General features: G+C 40.8%; 1 protein-coding gene across 2 annotated transcripts in view; it reads left to right on the plus strand.

Annotated features, from left to right (window-relative positions):
• LOC138224029 (interferon-induced protein 44-like) overlaps positions 1 to 26,491 on the plus strand; it is a 48,262-nt gene that overhangs the window by 11,785 nt on the left and 9,986 nt on the right. Inside the window, exons 5-9 of one of the 2 annotated variants that reach the window (XM_069180279.1) lie at positions 2,168 to 2,207; positions 3,501 to 3,696; positions 6,128 to 6,280; positions 21,090 to 21,261; positions 21,804 to 22,645. In XM_069180279.1, the coding sequence (XP_069036380.1) occupies positions 2,168 to 2,207; positions 3,501 to 3,696; positions 6,128 to 6,280; positions 21,090 to 21,261; positions 21,804 to 21,952 (710 nt within the window). In that variant the 3' untranslated portion in view covers positions 21,953 to 22,645. Of the gene's footprint in view, positions 1 to 2,167; positions 2,208 to 3,500; positions 3,697 to 6,127; positions 6,281 to 21,089; positions 21,262 to 21,803; positions 22,646 to 26,491 lie in introns of those variants that run through there. The other variant, XM_069180278.1, reaches the window with a different exon arrangement.

Consider the following 26,491-nt stretch of genomic DNA (forward strand, 5'->3'; position numbering starts at 1 on the left):
TGTAGCATTATCCACTGTCACTAATATATATTGGTATCCCTTAGCAGATTTTATAAGAGATCCATCTCTATACGCTCAAAAGATGTTTCTATTATTGCATGGGACCAAGGGGGCTTTTATAATAAGGCTGAGGTGCTGTCCTTTGGCACTCAGGACACTACTGGAAGTACTGTTTTATCGCCTTACTTATTCTGGGCCAAAAGAAACCTTTGAGGAGACTTTCAGCTGTTTTCTTCACCTCAAGAAGACCTCCCAGGAGAATGCTGCGTGCAAGATTGAGGAGTGTTCTTTGATAAGGCTGTGGCACAAGCAGCTGTTCTATCTCTTTGCATTCTCCCTTTTGGACCTAATAAAGCAGATAATCTCTCACCACAAAATAAGAAGAGGAAAGGGTTTGGTTAGGATCACACAGAAATCCCTCAATCTTTTTCACGTGACACATGCATGTTTCAGATGACCTTCTTCCAGTTGCCCTGTTTTAAACTGACCTCAGCGATCACTCACTTTTAGATCTGTTAATTCTATATTCAATAAATCTACATCTATTTTAGATTCTGTTGCTTCTTTTTCTCTTGGTTCCCTCTGGGTCTCCATGGCTTCTTCTTATCCCTATGGCATTTCGTGGTGTCATTCACCATATCCTCGAAGCAAATCAATCTGGGGCAGAGCAGTGACTCTGTGGCTAAGGATCTACACCTGTGGCTGGAAGGTTGCCAGTTTGAATCCCGCGGCCGGCAGATTAATCCTACTCTGTATGGCTCCTGAGCAAAGCCCTTAACCCCAGCTGCTCCAGGGGTGCCATATAAATAGCCGACCCTGCGCTCTGTCCTCAAGCTTCTCTCTCCCCGTCTGTGTGTCTCATGTAGAGCAAGCTAGGATATGCATAAAGACACATTTCTAATACAAGAAATTGTATATGGCCAATAAAGATCTTATCTTAATCAATGGGTGTTCTTATTGGTGTCTGGATGATGGAATTCTGGACTCTCTTCCTAATAATATGGGATAGAGAAGTTGTTTGGCCACACCCACGGTAGCACGATATTTACCTTGAGAGGTGTTCAAGTTAATACCAGTGGTGGGATATATTTTGGTATCTACATGGATATGGATGAATTCCAATTTCTTTTTTAAGAACTGTCCCTCTGGGTACCCAAGTTACCGGAGTCCAGTAGGGCATCAATGGTTTTCCCTTTTACTTTAATTTTTGTGAGTAGAGGCTACAGGGCAGTTGGATTTTCTTCCGTCTTCTAAATCTACCTGCCTGGGATCTGGCTGATTCGGACAGTCAAAGGCCAGATGTTCTAAATCATGACAAATGAAGCATCTGAGAGTATTCTGTCATGGTGTAGTCCATCAAATAAGTCTTCTTTGTGGGGACATTCGGAGAGGGATAAAGCTTTGAACTGGTCCGCGTTTAGCCTTGAGGAAAAAAAAATAGAATCATTCTCTGAGGTTTTTAGAGAAGAAAAAAGGTCACCTCAGCTGTGTAGCTGACAGCATGGTCCTGGGATGAATGAAGGGGAGATGCGTGAGAATTTAATATAGAGCTCTTGATCAGAAGCCCAGGTGCTAAAGAGACACATTCTCAGGTGACAATCTTGGAGGAAAAAACTATTTAGAGGGCTGCTTTGGTAGTGTTAATGGCCCTCTAGTGGTGAACAGGAGAAGATTCCTTCTGTCTCACACTCCATATAAAAGAGTAGAGGAAGAATTATACATCTGAATGTTTTCATTTATATCATTATCATATGTAGCTAAATCATTGTTACATTTATCTGAGATTGTATATGGTGTTGTCAAAGGCTACAAGATAAACCTGACTTTCAATAATCTGGACTGCTAAAAGACATGGAGATTAAAGTGGGGAGAGGAACTGCAGTGGGACCAGTGCTTAAGGGGTTCATGTTCAACTGCATTTATATAGCACATAAATACAGACTGATAGATGTACAGAAGCATTTACAAGCCTCTTCATATCACTCTATTATGGTGTCAAAATATACAGTGCAAACTCTAAATTCATGTTATTGCAACAGTCTCAGACAATCTGATACTTTACTGTCAATTTGTAGTTAACCAGAACCAGGTAAGGAAAAAGGATTGAAGAAACTTTGATGATTTTAAGTTACATAAAGGTTGTCATGATGTCATTTCTGTTTTTTAGAACTTGTTAACCCATGGAGGGAAATAGTCTGGGGCAAAGAGTAAGTATTTAAAAACACAGTATGAAACCCACATCACACTGTACCTCCCAATGTGGAGCTGTAAGAATGAGATGAAAGCTGTTCAATACAGTCCTGGAGAGCTGCTGTGTTTGTATGTCCCTGAAGAACTGATAGAAGGTGTTCAGTTAAGAACAATAATGAGTATAAAATTGTTAAGAGGAAGAAATTGGAAAGAAAAACTACATTATTTCTTAACCCGTCTCATACCTCCTGACACCCATAGTGTAAAACCCAGAATCCATAATGCCTGGTAATTAGTCATGGTTGTCAGTAATTGGAGTAAGAAGCCACGCATATAAATATATTTTTCATAATAAAAATCTCAAATAAAATTGCTTCTTATTATTTGTTCCTGAATTAAGCATTATAAAGAAATATACATAATTTCAATGTGTATTAAAAAAGGTTCAATGTGTTTACATTATGCTATAATATTAAATTGTTCCTTATATATATCTGGCAGAGTAATGTAGCTCTCCAAATCTATGTGGATGTAAAACAATAAAAATGTAAAAATAATATAAAAGTAATGTAAAACATTTGGATCTAAACATAAAAAAAGCATGTTGCACTCACAACAAGATATAAAAATAAACTATTTCTTTACTGTACCCAACATGGTAATTTTGTTTTGTAAAATAGAACTTGTTTCTTTTTTAAAAATTAATTTAATGTTTAACATTCTGTAATATACAATAGAAAATTAATAAAAGTCTAAACTCTATACAACTTAAATTCTGTCATTGGAAATGTTTGTCTCAAGGGGCTCAGTATTGAGTGGAATTCAAAACCAGGCTTCCAGACACCATGTTAAGCATTCACTGCACCACCTGGCAGTTTTACAAAACAGTGCTATCCTTCAACACAATATTAAAAAGTGTGGTGTGCTATGTTGCACTGAGGTGTGTTCACTGCAAATTACTGCATTATCCTGCGTGCATTCTGAATGGCTGGATCTGTATATATTAACAGAGATGTTCTTAGTTGAGTAGCAAAAGGAAAAAAAATGTGAACAGGAAGAGTGGTAGAAAAAATATAATTCTTGGTCTGAAAATGATTGTTTAAGTAGAGTGACCTCTACTTACAATCGTAATATCACAGGAAATTGTAAATACAAAATTTCAATATTTACTATTATTTTGTTAGCCACTTCGTCAAGCTGTTTTTGACAATAAGTATCTACCCACAGAACAGTGTAGAAGCCCAGTTATACACCCTTCTAGGATGTATTATTTTTTCTTTATTGTGGGATCTCTTCTTTCTTATTTGCAGGGAGAAAGCAAGACTGATGAAAGAAATAAGGACTTTAACACCAAAATACAAAGAAGCAAAAGAATTAAGAATCATGATGGCTGGACAGATCAAGGCTGGAAAGTCCAGTTACATCAATACAATTGATTCTGTGTTTCAAGGTCATTTGACAAGCCGAGCTTTGGTTGGTGAAGATAAATACAGTTTTACCACGAAGGTTAGTAGCCATCTAGAGGGTCTGTTGAATGGAATAATATATTCAAATTCTTTATAAATTATTTGCAATGCTGATAAACATACGGGTAATTTAGTTATGATAGTATATAGCAAACTCTACAGTGACTTGGCACTATTAATGTATGGATTATTCCTGACTGTTAATGTCATGGATTGTGACGCCTAAATGCAGGAACTGCTTTTGTTGTGTCGATATAGCAATTATGAGGATGCTAGGACCCTTTTTTTCTTGCAACAGGATCTTTTTTTTCTTTTTTTCAGTGCACTCACAGTTAACTCACAGTTATCCTAATGTGCAGAATATCCCAGTTATTTACAGTATTTCAGTCTTCCCTTCACATAAAAGTATTTATATAATAATAATAAATTATTGCTTACACTTATATAGCGCTTTTCTGGACACTCCACTCAAAGCGCTTTACAGGTAATGGGGACTCCCCTCCACCACCACCAATGTGCAGAATCCACCTGGATGATGCGACAGCAGCCATAGTGCGCCAGAATGCTCACCACACATCAGCTATCAGTGGGGAGGAGAGCAGAGTGATGAAGCCAATTCATAGATGGGGATTATTAGGAGGCCATGATCAGTAAGGGCCAATGGGAAATTTGGCCAGGACACCGGGGTTACACCCCTACTCTTTTTCGAGAAACGCCCTGGGATTTTTAATGACCACAGAGAGTCAGGACCTCGGTTTTACGTCTCATCCGAAGGATGGCACCTGTTTACAGTATAGTGTCCCCATCACTATACTAGGGCATTAGGACCCACATGGACCACAGGGTGAGCACTCCCTGCTGGCCCCACTAACACCTCTTCCAGCAGTAACCTTAGTTTTTCCCAGGAGATCTCCCCTCCAGGTACTGACCAGGCTCACACCTGCTGAGCTTCAGTGGGTTGCCAGTTGTGAGTTGCAGGGTGATATGGCTGCTTGCTAAAGCTAAAAAAAAATCTGTGATTGCCCACTCAACACACAGAACAGATGATACAACTAATATTAAGTACAAGAACCCCATTGACCCCAGTTACCAGAACCAAATGTTCCAAAAGAACAGTCCAGTATTTTTATTTTCCATAACCAGCTCTGGCTGGTGGCGTGGTGTGCCTCCTTACACCACAGCAAAGAAAAGGTGTAGTTTCAGGCACCCTCCTCTGTCCCAGGCATCCTAAACAACATGTATCTATGCTCCTTTCACTTCCCAGTTTGTCTCCAACTCCAAACATGTTTTACAGTAAGATGGAGAAGCTTTTCTCCGCTGCTTTCAGTACCTGATATCCAAGTCCTCTCTTGGGTCCAATAGCTACAATCTCTGTGTTTTCTAACTTCTGTCTGACTTTTCAAAATTCTACCCTGTTCTCTTGACTTTGGGTTTTTAGTGCCCCCTTAACAAGGGCTCAAGTTTTATTCTCAGGGGATGTGGAAGTCTTCCTTTGATGTTCTGGGTGTGGGCAGAGCTCACAACTCACTGCTCAGGGCTCATTGAGGAACCAGCTGTATACAGGTGCACTGTGTATTCATGCCCTGTTCTTGAGCCCCCCTCCCATTCACAGGCACAATCAAACCTGTCTTGCAGCCACACCATTAATGAAGGATAATAATTAATGAGGAAGCTCAGAGAACAAGGAATGAAATGCATCAATACTTAGGCTGACAGTGTGCATTCAACGCAACTTAAAGTCAATACAGTCCCAGACATCTGGTCCATACATCTCCCAACTTGTGATAAGCAGAAATTTTACCACCTTTTATCCTGATCATCAGATTTCCAAAGTGAAACATTGTTGGACTTGATCAGTAGTAGGATGCAAACCTCTTTGAAGCATTATGCATTTTGACAACACCACAACTAAATAGACTTTCAAGATTTCAAGATTTTTTATTTGCCATATACAGTAAGTGTATTGAAATGCTTACTCATTCAGCTGTAGCCAGTAACAGTGAAAAAAAAGTAAAAATATGCACAAATGACAAACAGACAATGGACATTACAATAAATTTAGACATTAGATGTTTTAATACAGCCAAGACAGGACATACAGTAGTGCAGACAGTCCAGTACCTTAAAGTGCAGGTGCTAATTTGTGCAGTAGTCAAAGCTTACCTGTTTATGATAAGTCATTTTTTTAATCAGTTCCTGAAGAGAGAATATGAAAAGAGCAAATGTAGAAATCTGTTTAATGTTTCCAATAAGTCTCCATAATGACTAAATTTGTGCCAAAACAAAGGCAACTATCCATGAAGACCTGAAGTGAGATGATCTAGTCTTTTAGTACAATTGTATTAAAATATCTATACGGACCTTTAAAGTGCAACACACTGATGCCTAAAAGTGGTAATTAAATTTCATCTGCACAATGGGGATAATTCTCTCAGAATTTATAATTTTGCTTTTCTGACTTTTCTGTTTAGTTTAAACCATACAGAGTAGAGGACTGTGCAAATGGAGAAGGAGATGGAGTTCTCCCTTTTGTTCTCTATGATGTCATGGGAATAGATAATATTGTGAAAAGTCCTGATGTCTTCGTCAGTTTGGTGAAAGGCCATATAAAAGATGGATACACGGTAAGTTGTACTCACAATGCATCACAATTCCACCAACACATAACTGCTTTAGGAAAAACAACTGTTTAAACACTAGCCTCTTTAGAGCCTCTTTAGAGAGAGGGCTTGGAGAGGAATCTGAGGTGAGGCACATCAGCAAGTATTGAGTCAAGAATGGTAAGAAACAGGTAATTCAGGTGGAGTTCTGAATGACCACACAACCTCTGTCTCTGTAATATTGATGAACAGTGTGATTCTACTGTATGCTTGTACAACTGCTGTAAGTGTAGCTTGCAGTGCTTTTGGGGTGTGTGCTACAACAGCACAATCATTAACATACTGGAGCTCAAGTAAATATTCTGATTTTAGCTTAGTGGCATTTTGGAATCTCCTCATATTAAAGAGGTTCCGGTCCAACCAAAAGTTAAAAAAATACCTCACTTTCTACAAAAATATGCGTGCGCAGGAGTGTGTAACTCACAGGTGGAAGATGTTAAATAGGACTGGTACAAGCACACTGTCTTCAGGAAGCTCTTCAGTGATTGTGGCAATACGTCTGTGAAGCATGACCATCGCAAGACCTTTGCCAGCAGCTGAGAGGAGAGATATTGTCCTGCTCTTGTCACAGGTGGATCTGTCATCTTATAAATGATGATAATGTTTTCATCTCTCCATTGATGTGGAATGCGTCCTTATCTCCACAATGAAGCGATGAATGGTTCACATGCAAATGTAACCTCCCTGTTTCAAAATTTCAGCTGAGATGAAGTCAGGCCCAGGAGTTTTGTAATTTCTGTGAGACATGATAGCAGAGTAGACCTCAGAGAAGGTGGGTGGGAGGTCAAGACCTTTGATTGTGGGCAGGACTGGAAGATTTCCCAAAACTGAGAACTTAACAAGGTTTGGATTGTTTAAGAGTGCTTGGAAATGTTTGCTCTACTGATGTACTGATGGCATTGGATGGTCTTCAATGTGTCATAGACGTTAGCATGCCATATTTGTCCTTGTGGTTCTGTATTTCATGTGCCTTGGATATCCAATACTCATTTCAAAACTGTTGCAGAACATTCTGTAAATATTTTTTTTCTCCATTCTTCTTACTGTTTTCTAAAAACCTTAGAAGTGGGGTTGTAGTTCTTGTGCATGGCACCTAGCTGATTTGAGATGTCTTTTGAGTTATCATCAAACAAGTTTTGATGTTTCTTTCAACTATAGCTGATGGATTAGGGTGCTTTCTCATGGAGCGATATAAAGAAGTCCATTCCTCAATTGCACCTTCTTCTGTTAAGCCTCAAGGTTTTCTAGAATGCTGCATGTTGGTTCATACAGTACCTCCACTTCTTGTGTGCCACAAAAACACAATCACTGCAGTTGTTTTTTTTTTCTTGGAAGAGCTCTTTATTTGACCCATCCTTCATTCGTTAACTATGATCATCCTATGGTCCATCCAGCACTCTGCTTCTCTCATGACTCATGTGACAATATCATATTTAATATCGGAGCGCTTAACAATGATGTAATCTATAAAATACAAGTGCTTTGACGTTGGGTGCCTCCATTTGTATTTATATTTCATTTGAAAGATGGTGTTTGTGATAGTGAGACTATGCTCAGCACAGAGACTTCAATCCATTTTTCTCTTCCATATCCAATGCTGGGTTTCCAAAGCAACCCATTCCAATTGTCACTATTGTTCTCTACTCTTGCATTGAAGTAGAAGGATTTTGTTGTTCTGGGGACTTGGAGCTTCATCCAACATTCTTCATTATTTGTTTTCAGAGTTTGTGCATAAGCACTAAGGAGAGTGGTGTCACGATTGTAGTCCCTCCCCCTTAAGGGCGCTCCAGCTCTTTCACTTCGGACTTGATTTTGTGCACCTGCCCCCTGTTCCAGCCTCCTTCCAGCCCACCTTAAAAGCCAGACGCTGACGTTAATCTGGGCTCTGTATTGCTTTCCGTATCATGCGAGGCCCAGGACCTGGATGCGCCTGGCTCCGTTATGCTTTTAGTTTCTGTTCCTGTTCCCATTCCCGTTTCCCCTGCCAGTCCCAATCTGGCTCTAGTTTTTTAATTGTCAGTCCCGGATGGATCGCCTGGCTTTAGACTTTTGCCCTGTCTTTGGATTCCTCTTTTGACTCATCCCCGGATTGTTTGCCTCGGTCTCACCTCCCCCGATCACCAGCACTCCATGGACATTCCCTGTTTTCATCCCCGTATCCTGTATGACCTTTTCCCCGTGTTTTCTTCACTTTTCCCTGGGTCGTGTTATCTGCATAGGGTCCGGAAAAACGCTTCCGTTACAAGTGGCATGCTACTTACAAATGACAGGGATGCAAAGTGACATACAGTAAGCCTTTTGCTTAAGCCAGTAGGTGTTTCCGTGGGGAGAAGCATTTTTTTAATTGCGGTCAACACCATACATAGCCTTCTCCATTCTACCTTATAGACCCAGAAGTCTGGTCTCACTTTGACCAGTAATATCATTATTACAATGTTTCAACTCTGCTGCAATGAGTGCAGTCCTGTGTATGGGTCTATCCATACCATAGTTGCTATCCAGAAGAGTCCTTATGACTATTGCTAGTCCTTATGACTATTCCATATTGCTAGTCATAGTAACACATTACTGCTGTGACATTTTCAATCACCAGGCTCAATGCCCCAATAGGTGAAGCAGCCTACCTTAGAAAGTGTGAGTGGACAATGTGTGGGCCACCTTTTCTAGGGTGGTGTGGTCCCTAAAAAAGGGGTGTTCAGAAACACCTGGTTCTCTGCATTGAGATCCCAGCTACGGATGACAAATAGCCCTGTGACACTACCATGCAGGGCCCAGACTAGGGGCTTCCAGGTCATCCAGCCCTGCCCCTGTAACCAGGACCCCCATTGCCAATAGACTTTAGTAATGATAGGAAATTATCATAGAAATGATAATTCCAATCCTGTGATGTTAATAACTGAACAATTGGGAAAATGCAGAATCGTAGGGGGAGCAGTACAGAGCCAATCAGGAACAAGGATTTACAGGGGTAGTTCCTGTGCTGTTATTGTCTGAAACCAAACTGGAAGGTTTTGAAAAGCTTATTTGCAATGAGATAGTTGCATAACTAAATTCTAACAGCACATTCTAAAGTTTTAGCCAGAAAAAGAATTTAGATATAGGGTGAAAACTAGAAAGGGGAGAACAGCAACAACAATCATCCAGGAATGAGGTGGAACAGTATAACTCTGGTGGACAACCAAAAACCTCTAAGACAGTGTTACAAAGCTGGGATGAAGCAGGTAATGTAGTAGGTAGGTTTGGCTTGAACAGTCTGGTGAGGGTGGTGAACAGGTGTCTAGGACTGTTAGGTTGCTCTCAATGATATAGGAGAAGTAGCTGGATCCAGATGCAATCCAATGCAGCTGTAGTGTGCTCTCTGAAGGCACCAGTTCTGTAGGGTTTGGGCATTTACTGGGACAATTATTAATTGTAGCAGTAAATCACAAAATTGATTCTTTTGATGGCTTTAGAATCCAACCATGCGATATATCTCAAACAACGCACACACACAGGTACTAATACACGAGGATACATTTATTAATACATAGAATATGCATGTAAACCTAACAGATCTTATCGAGAGGGTTATAAGAATACAAAAGATATATATTCAATCAGTTACAAAGTGTTACACATATCAAGAAGACAAACGTTAAGTATATCATTCATTTAGACCGTTTCGTAAATGAACTTGGTTACAACTTCTACATTGGATACTCAAAACAAGTACATAACTCTTAGGAATTAAATTGATATCAACTGGTTGGGATAACAATTGAATTCTTGAGCTGTAATGCATTGAAGTTGAATACTCATTCAATCTCTGGGGATTCAGATCTCCTGCGGGCTCTCTGGCTCCGTGCCAGGCTGTGCTGTGCGGCTTGCGACGGTGCGCTGCTGATGCTCACTGACCGGCTAGTTAGTGTTGGCTTTAACTAGCAAAGTTTGTGCACAGGAGAAAAGATGACTGTGGGTCCCAGCAGGTCAGGAAGAGGACCGGTTCGTTCCTGATGAAGCGCTAGTTCTGAATACTGATTCAGCTGTCCACAGTTCCGACCTGTTCATGAGGCTTGCTGCTGGTGTTAACCTCGGGTGGATCCTCTGGTTACTCTCTGGCAACCTCCGCTCTCGACTCTTAGAACAAAGGAAAGTTCTGGCACTCAGACACACTGGCCGTTCCGTAGTTGTCCGGGCTGAGTCTCAGGATGGTCAGGAGGCGCTCTGCGAGAATGTCCTGCCCTTAGGAGCCTTCTGCTCCTGGGCCGTCCTGCTCTGGAATTCTCCTTTGAGATTCTCCCTTTCAGAAAAGTCCACTACAGGCTCTCTGTGTTGCCTGTTTTTACCTGGAGGAACTTCAGCTCGTTCATTGGCTGAAAGTTTCTTGGGCATCAGAGCCCACATGGGTTACTTGGCCCTACCAGTCCCTGATTGGTTGATCAAGGTGAGATATGAGTCACTTACTCCTGACACTTAGGAATGCAGTCCAGATGTCCATCTGGCACTCCCTAGACAGATAGGCGCCAATGGATGACCATTGATCATGATAGCCAGGCTTAGCTAAGTGAATCCCCATTTGGGAGCTGTCCCTTATCAAAAGAAAACATCTTTAAATCAGCCTGTATGAATAGTTTCTCTGTGGCTGCACCACAGAGATGAACAGAGAGATGGGGCCTCATTTGGGAAAGCACCGCAACACTTAATTCTTTCTTAGGAATAAGCCTCACCGCTACATATCCCCCCTTTTTGAAGGTCACGAGGTCCTAAGGCGTTGTGGCCTTCAAAACAAAACAGAGTTAAGTGATGTCCCTTGTCATTAGAACATTAACCTTAAATGTCCACATTACTCCTCAAGAATTCATACCGGAACCAGCATTGGATACAAACATTATAAACAACATCTGGAGTACTGTATGTATAAACAAGGTAGGAGACATCATCTCTGTCTAGGAATTACACATCAGGAAGTTCACTGTCAATATCTGATACCTCTGTAGGCAGATATTTGGGAAGAAGGAACTTCCTTTCTTTTGACTTGCTACCTTTGACTCATTCATGCTACCCAGAGTACATCTTGATGTGAGTGTACAGCATTCAGAGTACATTGTCATGATCCAGCTACCCGGCAGTAGTGTTACAATAACAACAGTTCCTGTTACCAGCCCCCCGTTAAACCACAACACCTGTTGGGGTATCTGCTAGGGTGGTTTGGAGGTTTGTTCCATTAAAGCAAACTCAACTACCTGTACCTCTTCAGGGCTTACTGTTTCTTGGATTTCTATCCAGTTCAATAGTGTGGCACCTGAAGGCATCCACGACCTCAAGTTTGGTCTTATATTGTCTGGTTCCAGACCGTACAGTAAGTCACCAAGCTGTACTATGGCCTCCTTGGGAACTTACAGGAACTGTTTTATTAGGTAGCTGTATCATGCCTGTCACAAGTCATGGTGACAGTTAAATGGTGTGTTGACCAGCTATTTACATCCCACCTGCTTTTCATGGGGTTCATTAACCTCCCTCTGCTCGTTAGTAGCTTTACACCCTTCATTGGTGAATCGTTTAGACACAGCCAATGGATAGCTTTGGTAGCCATACCCATCTCAAGATTTGGAACCGAATTCAATCTTGGATTGCCTTCTGGGTGAGCTATGAGCGATGGGGTTAATGTCACATACTCCTCTACTGAGAAGAGTGGAATCAAGTGGGTTGGGAATTTTGCCGTGGTTAGACTGGCTACAGTGGCACTAAGCTCCCTTAACAGGTCTTGTGTCAACATTCTGACCTGTTGCACACAAGCATAAACCCACTGTATAACACTGGCAATCATGTCCACTGGTTGGGGGATAAGGTTTAACCCTGTTGCATAGAAAGTTGCCTGTAGGGTTTTCCCTAAGCTTTCCAGCCTTTGCTGCTGTTGATACAGTCTGTCACTACCCCCTGGCATCTCTGACACCTGCCTTCTTGGGGCAGTCAGGGTGAGAGTGCCAGTAGCACACAAACCTACCAGAAAAAGCAAATGCACAACAGTGGTGGCAGCAATCAGTCCTCCCAAAAGTTTTTTCAGGTGGCTGATCCCAGTCATCTCCTTCTGAGTGACTGTTGCCTTTCTAAGCTGGCGCAGCATGTACATGGTGTCTTTCTCAGTATGCCATGTGGCATCTTGGGCACCAACATCCTGGAAATCTGGGGAGATCTGAAGCAGCTGCTGATGCTGCTCCGCCATTTCCAGGGCATCTGCTTTTTCGATTTGTTCATGCCTGTGCTCTAGGAACCCTGCAGGGGGCGGTGCAGCGGTGGAGCATGCCTGACCCTCGGCTGAGTGGTCATCTGGAGCACCTGAGTGATCTAGGATTGTTACCCCATTCTCACTGTTCAGGTCCACCCTGCACACTTCCTGATTGAGGAATCCCTCTATTGGCATGTTTACAATCGTTTGCTGGGCATGGGTGTAGGACACCTGCTCTCTCCCCCCTTCCCTCTCTAGGGGTTCAGGGAGCTGCCCCAGCACTGGGATAGCTAGTTCACGGTCTTTGAACTCACTATCACCCACCAGGCTAATGTCAGTGCAGGCAGGGATTCTGACACCCCGTTTTGCGATGTCCTGCACTGGCAGGCGGGTGGCTTGACCATTCAGTTCCAGTCTGGGTGAACCACTGTTGGTCAGACTCAGACTGACAAACTGAGCTGGTGGCTGTAAGAAAACCGGCTCGGCTTTCATTCCCTGTCCCTTCTGGGGGACTGGGTGTGTTGGCAACCCTGCCACTGAGGCAGGAACAATCAGGTCAGTCTCACTCACTACCTGGTAGTTGTGAGAAATAATGTTACCTGACTGCAGGTTCCCTGGGTCACAGCAGAGGGAGTCGGCATCTGGGATCAGGTGTGTCCATAGCGCAGTAGTTTCAGCGTCCAGCTGGACCTCCTGTTTAACCTGTGAATGTTGCACCAGGGGCACCTGGTGGTGGCCCTGTGACAGCTGCTCAAGCAGATCCTCACTAATAGAGGACCTCTCAGGGCTAAGGGTGAGGGCTACATCACCAACCTGCTCTCCTGCATCTGGATCCCTTCCACCACTGCAGGGTGGTGGTCCTGACCCCTCTTGGGTGCCAGGGTGCACAGGGAAAGCTCCTTTTCATCGCCAGGTGGGGAGATCTGCTCCTCTTTAGGGATGTAAAAGGGGTGTGCTTTAGCTGGTGGATCAGGCGGCTGCTCGGAGCACCGCTCCTGTGGCAGGGAGGCTGTTGGGACCTCAGCCGGGACACAACTTCCCTGTATATCCGGGGAACAAGAAAATATTTTTATTTCTTGTCCAGAGGGAACAGAAGGAATCTTCACATAGGCTTCTGTGTTCGGTGGGCACTGTGTGAGCACAGTCTGCCTCTTGGCCCCCCTTTCCTTCTGTACAGAAGGCTTAGGAGCCTTGACCTGTTTCCACACTTTGCCTTTCTGGTGATCCACCAAAGGTTCCACTCTGAGTCGCATGCCCTTTTCTTTTTCTACCTGTTTGAGCTTGCCGTGTGACATCAAACACCTTTCAACCTCAGTGTCAATCAGTGTCTCACTGGGTAAGACATCTCCCATGGCAGCCTTGAGGTAAAAGCTTCTTGCTTTTCCTCTGTGTTTTACTGCCTGCTCTGTGACTTCAGGGGTGGAGTCAGCACTCGCTTGGGAGTGGCTGACCTCATCCAGGCAGGAACCCTTCCGCTCAATCAGATAGACTGAGGGAGGAAGAGGGGACGGGTCTCCGCCTCCTCCAGTGGAGAGTATCAGCTCATTCACGCTTCCGGCAGCCTTGGGGAGTGGTCGTCTCTGTCCTAATAAAACTTGTTCAAGCCTGGCCAGGTGGGCGGCTACTGAATCCTTTTGTTCAGCCTTTTCTAGCTCTTTCCCTCCCCTGGTGTTCTCATGGCACTTAGGACGCTGGGTGCGGTCCTGTGTGAGTGCTTTGGAACGGGGCTTAGCCAGCTCAGGAGTTTGTGCTCCTTCGAGCAGAGGGGAATTAACCCTGCTGGCTCTGACGGCGAACACAGTCGCTTTAACAGCTTTTTGCTCAGACGACTTTGGACATCATACTCCCAGGCTTTCTGCACGAATCTCTTAATATCAGTCATTTTCATGGTCTGTGCATCTGTATGCATTAAGATCATCTTTCTGACTGATGGGTGAAGATTCACAATGAATAAACCCTTGAAATGTGTGTTCTCTTCGCAACCCTCATCATTTCGCCCTGCAAAATAAGTTTGTCTAAGTCTCTCGTAATATTTACGAGGGGACTCGGCTCTCTCGTGCTTAATGTTAAGGGTGGCGGCTATCGCGGCAGTCGGGTCAATAAACGCACTGTATTCTTGGATAAGTGCTTGACAAAGCTGCTCAAAATCATTACAGACTTTCTTCATCTGTCTAGCCATCCACTCATGTACTTGTCTGCTGGTAGTTTTCCTGACCAGAAACACTTTCTCCTGTTCTGTGGCATTTGGCAGGTACTGCAGGGTATACCTGAGGTCCTGTATATAACTCTCGATATGATTCTCTGACACTGCAAGGTCAAATCTCTCTATGTCCTTCGCTAGCTCTCTCAGAGAATGGAGATTTATTCTCGCTTCTCCGCTGACGGAAATATGACGGAGATCGTAGTCAGACTTGTCGCTGCTAGAGAGAGTGCTTAATAGCGACTCGAATTCAGACCTTTTAGCAACCATTGTTAAACTTAAAGAGTATTACTTTTAAGTACGAAATCACAGTTTTACCTCAGAAAACCACAAGATCAAGTATGCAAACCCGGTAGATCACAAAAGATCACAAAACAATCAAGCATTGCTTAAAGAGCAAGGGGAACTTTTTTCAGCACACTGTATTGTCGTGTATGAAACCCACGGCGTTTTATATGAATTATTCCGCTTGGTTGATTCATTTCAGTCTTACCATAGCCCACGCAGGGACGCCAATAAAATGTAGTGTGCTCTCTGAAGGCACCAGTTCTGTAGGGTTTGGGCATTTACTGGGACAATTATTAATTGTAGCAGTAAATCACAAAATTGATTCTTTGGATGGCTTTAGAATCCAACCATGCGATATAACTCAAACAACGCACACACACAGGTACTAATACACGAGGATACATTTATTAATACATAGAATATGCATGTAAACCTAACAGATCTTATCGAGAGGGTTATCAGAATACAAAAGATATATATTCAATCAGTTACAAAGTGTTACACATATCAAGAGGACATACGTTCAGTATATCATTCATTTAGACCGTTTCGTAAATGAACTTGGTTACAACTTCTACATTGGATACTCAAAACAAGTACATAACTCTTAGGAATTAAATTGATATCAACTGGTTGGGATAACAATTGAATTCTCGAGCTGTAATGCATTGAAGTTGAATACTCATCCAACCTCTGGGGATTCAGATCTCCTGCGGGCTCTCTGGCTCCGTGCCAGGCTGTGCTGTGCGGCTTGCGACGGTGCGCTGCTGATGCTCACTGACCGGCTAGTTAGTGTTGGCTTTAACTAGCAAAGTTTGTGCACAGGAGAAAAGATGATTGTGGGTCCCAGCAGGTCAGGAAGAGGACCGGTTTGTTCCTGATGAAGCGCTAGTTCTGAATACTTATTCAGCTGTCCACAGTTCCGACCTGTTCATGAGGCTTGCTGCTAGTGCTAACCTCGGGTGGATCCTCTGGTTACTCTCTGGCAACCTCTGCTCTTGACTCTTAGAACAAAGGAAAGTTCTGGCACACGGACACACTGGCCGTTCCGTGGTTGTCCGGGCTGAGTCTCAGGATGGTCAGGAGGCGCTCTGCGAGAATGTCCTGCCCTTAGGAGCCTTCTGCTCCTGGGCCGTCCTGCCCTGGAATTCTCCTTTGAGATTCTCCCTTTCAGAAAAGTCCACTACAGGCTCCCTGTGTTGCCTGTTTTTACCTGGTGGAACTTCAGCTCGTTCATTGGCTGAAAGTTTCCTGGGCATCAGAGCCCCACGTGGGTTACTCGGCCCTACCAGTCCCTGATTGGTTGATCAAGGTGAGATATGAATCACTTACTCCTGACACTTAGGAATGCAGTCCAGATGTCCATCTGGCACTCCCTAGACAGATAGGCGCCAATGGATGACCATTGATCATGATATCCAGGCTTAGCTAAGTGCATCTTCATTTGGGAGCTGTCCCTTATCAAAAGAAAACATCTTTAAATCAGCCTGCATGAATAGTTTCTCTGTGGCTGCACCACAGAGATGAACAGAGAGATGGGGCCTCATTTGGGAAAGCACCGCAACACTTAATTCTTTCTTATTAAAAGCCTCGCCGCTACACAGCAGACTCCATTACAACCTTGTGATTTAATTAGGTGCTTCTTCCAAGACTGAAGATGTACAGATTCAGCCATTCAAAATGCAGTGCCCGTTCCGCAACATACTGCAAGGTACCGGATGTTTTTTTTTAATTAGGTTAATAGTGAAGGATCAAACATTTATTTCTCTTATTTCACTAGTTTGCTTTTACTGTGTAAATAATTTACTTACATCATTTCACTATCCTGCTACAAAAATGAAAAATTAGTTCGAGATGGCTGCGCACCTGGAACGTGAAGGGCAGCCTGACCAGAACTGAGAGTGCCTGATATCTGCTTAAGCCATGATTAACAAAATCTATAAGTACATAATGTCTGCTTAAACAATAATTAAAAGGATCCTTACAGTTTTTACAGTTTATCATGTACCAAGACTAGCAGCCCTGGCTTTACACCATATATGGCATGGAATTGTACTGAAACTGTTCTGGGTGGGTTTTCTGTTTGTGATTTTGTATAAAAAGGGTCCTTTTGTATCAATAAGTTGAGTCAGTGCTTCATCAGCTTTGGCTCCCGTGTGCACACGTAATAAAGATCATTCCTGCTTCATACACACCCGGATCGTATCTCCTTTGTTAGACACAACAATGGTAACTGGAAATGCCTTGTGGCGCTAGGAAAGCTGAATGTCTCAGGTACAGCATTTGGGCTGTTGCCAGAAAATGCCTGGTTTCGAATCCAGGCTAATACTGAGGGACAATCGTTTTCCAATTAAATAATTTAATTTTAAATCGTGTATTACAGCATGTTAAACATTAAACTGGTTAAAAAGTAGGTATACTTTATACGAGCAAGATTGCTCAGTTGGACAAAAGATAGGTAAGACTTTACTGATCCCGAAGGGGAATTGAGTGCACACAAAAGTACACAACCTTACAGTGGATTGTAGTTTTAACGTGCTTGTTCTAACATTATAAAGTTTATATACTGTACTTCATAAAACATTATAATGTTTTCTCCATCTCTAAGTATATTTAGTTAGAACACCACTTGCTGTTATTGTAAAAAAATAAAAAAATGTCCTGCTTCAAATACCATTTGATAGTAATATTAATATGGAATTGTGTAACTAAGCAGCTAAAATATCAGAAGTGGATGTTTTGGAAACATTTTGACATTTTTTTTTACTTTTATTGTCCTTATGGTAATAGGCAATGGACTGGCATATAGTGCGCTGTACCCAGGAGGTTCAAAGTCCGATTAGAGTATTACTTTCTAAATACATTAAAATTGTCCACTATTATAGCTTGTTTCATGATTAAAGATTTCTTCACTGAATTCTTTAAGTTATACAAAGTGTTATTATTACAATTGCCAGTAACTGGAGAGCAGCTTATCAATATGTTGAAACCACACCACAACAGTGAAGACAGATGTGTTACATTTAATTCATTGTTGTTTACTATGTGCTCTGTGGGAATTATTATGTAAACTAAAGAGATATAGAGGAGAACATCTTGTATCGCCTCTTTTTATATTTGTTTTATAAAATGTTCCAATTTAAGTCCAATACGGAATGGATTATTAATAATGTTAATTATGAATGACCATGGATGAGCTGTTAACTGAAAAGTTACAGAGAAGACATGGTGAGTCTTGTCTTTTTAGCTTGGAATTTAACCTTTAGAGCAATCCTTTTGGCTATATTTTTACATAGCCGGATGTGTATCAAGAGATTGGATTAATAAATGGAATAAAAAAAATAGTTCACATATACTTGGAACCCATACAGCTTTGAAACCATATGGAATCATACTGTACATACAAGTAAATTTATACATTACAGATTACACTGCCGTGTGAGCTACTGTTTTAGTATATCCGTGGATCTAAAGCAGTGGTTCTCAACTTTTTTATCAACTGGGCCACAACCATGCCTAAAAGCAAGTCTCAGAGGCCGCCTATATTAATCACTACTAAGCCTACCTTACCTGACCTTATCCTTACCTTATTTGTAAAAAAATTAAAAACAATTAAAATGTATAGTCTTTCCATGTGTAATGTCATTAGGAAGTACAATAAGCTTTGATTTCAAATATAAAGCTAACTGGTGAGAAAGGTATGTTAAGTATAATTAAAAGACTTCATGTTAAAAGAAATGACTTTCATTCCATTATTACATTTTAAAGACAGACACGCTCAGTACAAAGCTGCAGAACAGTCTTTATGTATTGCTGAGCTCAGCGGGTGGTGTGCTGTTTCTTCAGCAACCTGCTGATTGCTTCACACCACAAGAAGGAATTGATTGCGATTTTATCTGTACTATATACGTGTTTTGTTTACAAAATCAAAGTGCTTAAAATTAATTAAAAAGTAAAAAAAAAAAACTTACAGCTTACACAAAGATTCTAAGATGACCAGGAGAATGAAAAATCACCCTTTTTTGTGCATAAGTAGTGTTAATATCTAAACCCATAAATAACTAAACACGTTTTTTTTCATGGATTTTAAAGTCATGCAATGTCTAACTTAGATATGAACACTGTATTTTATGTTGCATTTTTATGTTTTTGAGAGACTTCAGAACGCTTTGACTGATGTATAAAAAATATAGCATAATACTAAATAATTTACACCTGGGATTCACTTTACTCAAATTAAATTTTCTAAAAATGCAATCAGATACTAGATATCGTTTCAAGAAAAGCTTTGAACATTTTCACAAATCATGATCTTTAAAATGCCTATGGTTTGAAGGCTCTGTGTCATTTGTTGGCGGAGTTATTGACATCTGAACCATCCTGTCTCAAAAATACGAGATTTAATAAGAAAGCAAAGGTTGTGAAAACAGCGACAAATGACCCTGAACAAAATACAAACACAAAATTGTTATTAATCATTTAATATTGTTAATAGTGATCAAATATATTATAGTTCAGTTTCAGTGGTATTTTAATATCGCTTTATTATTCTCAATTATAATTGTAATATATTCTCCTTTGTTTTAAGACTTGTTGTAAAGGCTTGTCTTGAATTGAATTAAACTGGTTGAAATTCACATTTGGTCATTCATATTTCAATTTATTTATTGAACATGTTGTTATACATATATAATGTCAATATAATGTACATAATATTCGCTACTTTATTTTTTTAGTCTTTTTTGTTGTAACAAAAAGACATGCTTTGACTGGGATTCAAACACTGACCACCCAGATGATAGGCAAGTGCCAAATCTACTATATCAAACTGTCAGTTATAGGCAAAGCTGAAACAGACAGGTTAAAATGTTTCCAACATAATCACGAGCAAATTAGTCAAATAAATTTGATGGAGATGTTTACAAAGAAAGTGGAATACGATAATACTTTGAGCTATTGAAATATATTTCACTAGGAATGACAACGTGTCAGGAATAGTTCTTTCCAGACCCTATGCAGACGACACGATCCAGAGTAGAGTGAGAATACATGAGGAAAAAAGGCATGCAGGATACAGGGATAAAAACAGGGGGGGCGTGTCCATGGAGTGCTGGTGGTCGGGGGAGGTGTGGCCGAGGCAAACGATCCAGGGATGAGTCAAACGGGAAATCCAAAACGGCTCAAAAGTCCAAGGCCAGGCGATCTATCAGAGGCAGATGATTAAAACCAGAACCAATTCTGGACCGACAGGGGAACGGGAACAGGAACAGAGACTAAAACCATAAAGGAGCCAAGCGCATCCAGGTCCTGAGCTCGCATGATGTGCGAACCAATGCAGAGCCTGGATTAGCATCAGCATCTGGCTCTTAAGGGGGAACTAGAAAGGGGCTGGAACAGGGAACAGGTGCGGGAGATGAAACTAACAAGGAAGGGCTGGAGCCCCCTTAAGAGGAGGGGTTGCGATCATGACACCCCATGATCAAAGCGTGATGAGCGGATATTTGGCTTAACCTGCATGGCTGAGGGCCGGCCTCCTGGCCATAGGACAAGGAGGCCAGAACCCCCACACAGTGTAACCTGTGGTTGCGTTGGTATTTATAGCATTTGGTGGAGGAAGGATGATGGGAGTGATTGCTAATTACTGACAGCTGGGTACAATTGAGCGTGGTTGTTGTCATCCATCCCTATATTATAAACTCCATTTAGATACTTGGATATTGTTATTAATTTCTTTAGATACTTGATTCCATATTATATTCCCTATTGAGCAGATTCTAAAAAGTATATGGTTTTCACTGCGATAACGAAAGCAAATATTCATAGAAAAGGTTAAAACATTTTAAAACATACATGTACCATTTAAACTTTATATAGTCAGAATGAGCACATCAAAAGTTTTCCCAAATAACCACAGTAAGTGACTGGGTGAACGACTTTGATGCTTAAAATGTTTATGAAGAAAGTGGAGCTCAGGTCTCAAGAGAATTAAAAGAAAAATAAGGTATTAAGAGTAATTAAAAGAGTGCTATTAAACACTTGAACATTACTCACTGCATTTCCATTCTCTTTCTCTCTACCAGTTCAATCCATTCAAATCTAGCAGTGATGACTCTTCATATGTCAACAAGAATCCCACTGTGAATGATGTGGCCCACTGTCTTGTCTACTTTGTGGCAGCAGATCAGCTGAGCATTATGGATGATCATGTTCTGCGGCTCATTACAGAAATCAGATCAGTGGTCTCTAACATTGGTAAGAAAATTATCATGTAAGATGCTATGAAATGTAATATTTAAAAATAATATGTATCATGTTTAAAATGATACCACTGGTTGAGCTCTTTGTGGACGCATCTGTATATGTTTTCTCTACTCACTACTATTCCCTGTTTCTTTTTTCTTTCATTGACTCTGCACCCTAACAGTCCTCTCAGTGTACTCCCCCTTGCTGGGGTACTTCTCTCTCCCTGCAGTGCAGACACACCTAACATCATTCTTCTGAAACACAGCCAGGGTTCTTCAGGCCACACTCCTTGCTCTCTGGATTTCACTCTGGTTCATGTGCAGCATTCACACCTCCCCTGTCTTCACTCCAGGCAGTGGGACTAACTTACTGTACCCACATATCGGTGGTGACTGAAGCTGAAGCTGAAGCTGAACCCCGCCAGTGCCTTACTGTCTTCTGTGTCTTCTGTGCGCCATTTAAAAACACAGCCTGCTCACCACACCTCCTGATCATCTGAATGTCTGACCAGTATCCCTCAGCCATTAATCCACCCTCTGTTTTCTCCTCAGCACACAAACCCACTATAAGGTTTCTGCAGCCTATAGCTGCTCTGCTGTTCAGATTGGAATCATTGATGGCACGTACAGCCAGCAGTCTCTGCTGCCTATGGGTCTTCTATCACCAGGCACTCCCTCAGAGCCCCAGTGGACAGTGTTGACTTTCAGCTGTATCTCTTCAGAGACACAATAATGCTCATAGCATACTGGGTGCAGAACCTGCAAACAAAACCACCTCTCTGCTCTGCTTCTCAGTAGCATCAAAATCAACAATACCAGCTGCCTCACAAACATACACACACTTTCTTCGCAGTTACCAGCCGCTCCGCCAGCCTGCATTATGTTAGTATTGTATATGCTAGTATATTCTTTATATTTCTAATTGATGAGAACACACAGAAAACACATTTGGCAGACTTTTCCACCAACATAAACGCACTTAGGTAGAAGTGGTATTCCTTTATATTCTCCTTGTTCTGAGAGACAGAACATAAGTCTCTCCAGTGAAGTCAGACAGGCCATACAGATGCAGCCATTCAAATTGCGTGGTACAAACCCGTACCGCAGGCAACTCACTACGTCATAACGCGTCATAACGCGGTACGTGATTGGCTGGCCAAAATGAACGACAGGGGCACTCATGGTGCGTTGGTCAGTTGTGGAAAGATTTAATCATTTAATGTCTTTACTGTGCACATTTTAATCAGCTTAGTATTGAATATTTACAGATGCAGCCATTCAAAATGCACGGGCGATACCGCATTATTTTGTGGTGCGCTTTATGCAGTCTACCGCGAGTTACCGTAAATTCTCCTATAATACCGCAAGCAAAATAATAGTATCCGGAATTTCCGCAAGGTGGAGCTAATAAAGCTCAACCTCTCATGTTGGAGATGTCGCCATCAAAGTCTTTAACGAAGATATTACTAATAGTATTAATAATGAATGACCTTGGACGAGCTGTAAACTCAAAGTATTGTCCTGGTCCACATTCTTTTTTTCATTGACCATCTTTGTAAAAGTAACACCACAGCATTTCGCAATCACGCATTTGTTTCCAATAATGCAAAGTACATTAATTTTTGAGAATCAATTCACCATGCCTTTCACATGCTCATAAAAGAGATTGATTTAGGAACATAAACATATTACTGTATGCAAACTGTACTGTATACAGTATGTATACTGTATGTATATTTAATGTCTTAACTGTGCCCGTTTAAGTATTGAATATTTATATGGAATTTTACCACTGAAGGGAAATCTTAGTACCTGAGCATAAAAAGAATAGGAGCATACTGTAACGCGTGTGAAGGCCATAAACAATATTATTTTTGGAACTTAAACATACAGTATATGGCTGGTCTAGGTACTTTAAAGAAAACATACACACCAGTATTCCATTTCTCCCTAAACATTTTAAGCATCGAAGCCTTTAAGTAACGTGATACCGGAGTCAACAAGCATACTTTTAGAATTTGATTAAAAGGGAATATTATATGGAATCGCGTATCTAAAGAAATTAATAACAATATAATTATATTCATGTACCGCAACACAAGAATAGTACACGCTGTACATTGTCTGTTGATAATGTTTCTGTAGTGCTTTTTCAGCACTCTGCATGTGACCTTGCTGGTGGCACAGTGGGTTAGGTTCCTGACTCCCATGTCACATGGTCTGTGATCAAATCCTGCTGGAGCCATGAATTGTTTTTAACAAACATTTCTTTGAAAAAATGAAACGTTTCCCTGAGTCAGAGATTAAATAAAACCTCACTCGCACCAAACAAATTTATATTTCTAAATATCACAACATGATCGAATTAAAGTCATTTTAATAACAATGAATAGTCACCTAGGCATTACAATATAAACATTTATATTGATTTGAATCGCATTTTGATTTAAATCGCAAACACGGGTTTAAATATATGTGTTTTTTGATTCACAATCAGACAAATGCAACATAAATTGATATCTTTGTCTTCTAAGTATCTTAATAAACAATAGCTTTTAATAAGCATAGCTTTCTCCCCGTTTAGATTTATTTTTCTTGGGATCTTGGGATCAAACGTGGAAAGATTAGATTGTAATCGTTTTTATTTTTTAAATACATTTTAGAAAAGTGTAATCTATACTAAAAAGCTGTACACCACCTGCTATAAAGATACATATTGTAATACTTTCGGGTTCGGATAGGACAGACACGAGAACTCAGACTTGCGGAGTTAAAGCAAGTTAAAGCCTTGATTTTATATATCACCTTTAAAAGTGGCATCTCAAAGCAAAGTAAGTACCCAACACTGATTGTACCCGTCTGTCATGCTAATAAAGTACCTTGAGTTGAATTGAGGGAGAGAGGGGGGGAGGGCAAGCGAGAGAGCCAGGACAGACAGGCAAATAAGATACACTCCACAGACATTCACAACAGCGACATATCATAAAACGTTTGCACATATAGTTAAATTATTAGTTGTTTTTAAGGAAGCTAAAAAAAACTTGAATTACTTATCCAGTCTCTCGAAATAAAGTTATTTTTCAAGCAATGCAACAAACGTCGGGCAATGTTTTTTTTTAATCCAACATTGACAGCCACATCTTAAATCTTGTCAGTCAGCTCTTTTTCTCTATCACCTTAAGGACAGCACATACAAGGGTTAATTGCACAATGGACCGCGCAAAGAAATTTAAAATAGTCTTCTTTAGTTGTGAGGGCAGGAGTGGATCACAGAAGGCATAATCAGCAAATTAGGAAAACAAAGAACAGGACAGGTGAGACGTTTATCCAGAGAGCGAGTGATCAGAAAAAGGAACAGCTGTTACGCCCAGGTTTTACACTTTCTCTCTGCTGAATGAATAAAAGCATTTTATTAAAAACGCGTTTGTGTTTGTCTGGGTATTTAGTTTGTAATCTGTGGTTTACATCTACTGTATTGCTTTGAGATGCCACTTTTAAAGGTGATATGTAAAATAAAGTTTTTTATTATTGTTATAGAGAAACATGATCAGATTTTCCCTGGTTCAGAAAAAAGACGATTAAAATCTGTAATCTTTCCACTTGTATGTCATCGGAAAATACAAGAAGTTTCTGCTTTGTGTAAGGATGGTATCAAAAAATAATCTAAGTGGTGAGAAAGCTGTGCTCCTCAAAGCGCTTTACAGGATAAAAACAATAACAACAATAGTGTTAGGCTGGGCAAACGATTTTTTCACAGAAATACAAAATGAGATATAATGATGTGTTCCAGCTAAGACATTAACAAGTAAAACCCCCCTCTCTGCGGGAGTGCTGGCTGTGACGAATTAAACCGGTTTCACAGGTATTTTCAAAGTAGAAGGGGGCGAGATTTCCAGCGAAAGACACCTCCCCCCTCCAAAACCAAGGAAGTACAGTACTTACTAGTTAAGAAAGCTAGGCTCCTCAATGAAATCGCTTTAACATGCTAATGCGTTGGTGTAACAGTCCGGACGTGGCAAGCTTCTAATGTCAACTCGACTCGATTGGAAGACAATGAACATATTCTAGCCCTAAATGAATTAATAGCAAACATGGTTTACATAAAAGACATTTTTCCAAGAAAGTTTATAATACGATCTATAGTTGAAATCTGAGCCTTAATAAAAAGAAAAAGCATTTTCAGAGAGCAATTACACTGTGTTTATGTAGAAAAAGTGATTAGGTTTATGAGCAATCTAATTACTTATTCGTTTAAAACACTATATAATATAAAGTTTATTATTAATTTGCTGGACAGAGCGGTGAACATTATTATGGATAAGACAAAGATAACGATCCTGATCAGTTTAGAAATCTGTGTACGCTGTAAGGTTTTTACTTCTTAAACTTTTAAAATACACATTTCGAATAGGAAGAAATCATCTTCCTGGTACAGTATGTATAGCAAACCAGCACGTCTTTTTTCACCAATCAGAGGGGTTAGACGCTCGGTTAAAAGCAAAGGAGAATGTTATAATGGACATAAAAACAAGAGTTCACTGGCATTATATCCTAGAAGACACAGACCGGCGCCAGACCGGGAGAATGCCCACAGCGTAAAAGAAAATGCCTGATGAACTAGGGATTGGACAGTTTCCAAGTGCTTGTACAATCGATGGAAATGTTCAAATAAATGTGCAAAAGAAATAAACAAAATAATCATTTATTTCTTTATCATATTGGCTAGCTAATGTCCTCTCTTTGCTAGTTAGTGGCCATGTTTCTGCGTTGGGTAGCAACGGGTGACTGTTCTCAGGCGGAAGATGTAAACAGCTTAATTTTCGTGTTAAATATTTTTTTTAATTAAAATTCATTCTATACAGCAATCGCATATCTGGGTACCGTTTTATAAAACTTTCATGCTTAAAATGTTTAGGGAGAATTAGAAGACTGGTGTGTATTTTTTCTTTAAACTACCAAGACCAGCCATACACAGTACAGTTTACGTACATACAGTAATGTTTATGTTCCTAAATTAATATCGTTTATGACCTTCAGATGCGTTATGCTCCTCTTCTTTTTATGCTCAGCTACTAAAATTTCCCTTTAGTGGTAAAATTCCATATAAATATTGAAAACTAAGCGGATTAAAATGTGCACAGTAAAGACATTAAATGATTAAATCTTTTCACTACCAACCAATGCACCACGAGTGCCCCTGTCGGTCATTTTGGCCAGCCAATCACTTACCGCGGGGCACC

This window comes from Lepisosteus oculatus, chromosome 18 (assembly GCF_040954835.1).
Source record: "Lepisosteus oculatus isolate fLepOcu1 chromosome 18, fLepOcu1.hap2, whole genome shotgun sequence".
In the NCBI taxonomy this organism is placed as follows: Eukaryota; Metazoa; Chordata; class Actinopteri; order Semionotiformes; family Lepisosteidae; genus Lepisosteus; species Lepisosteus oculatus.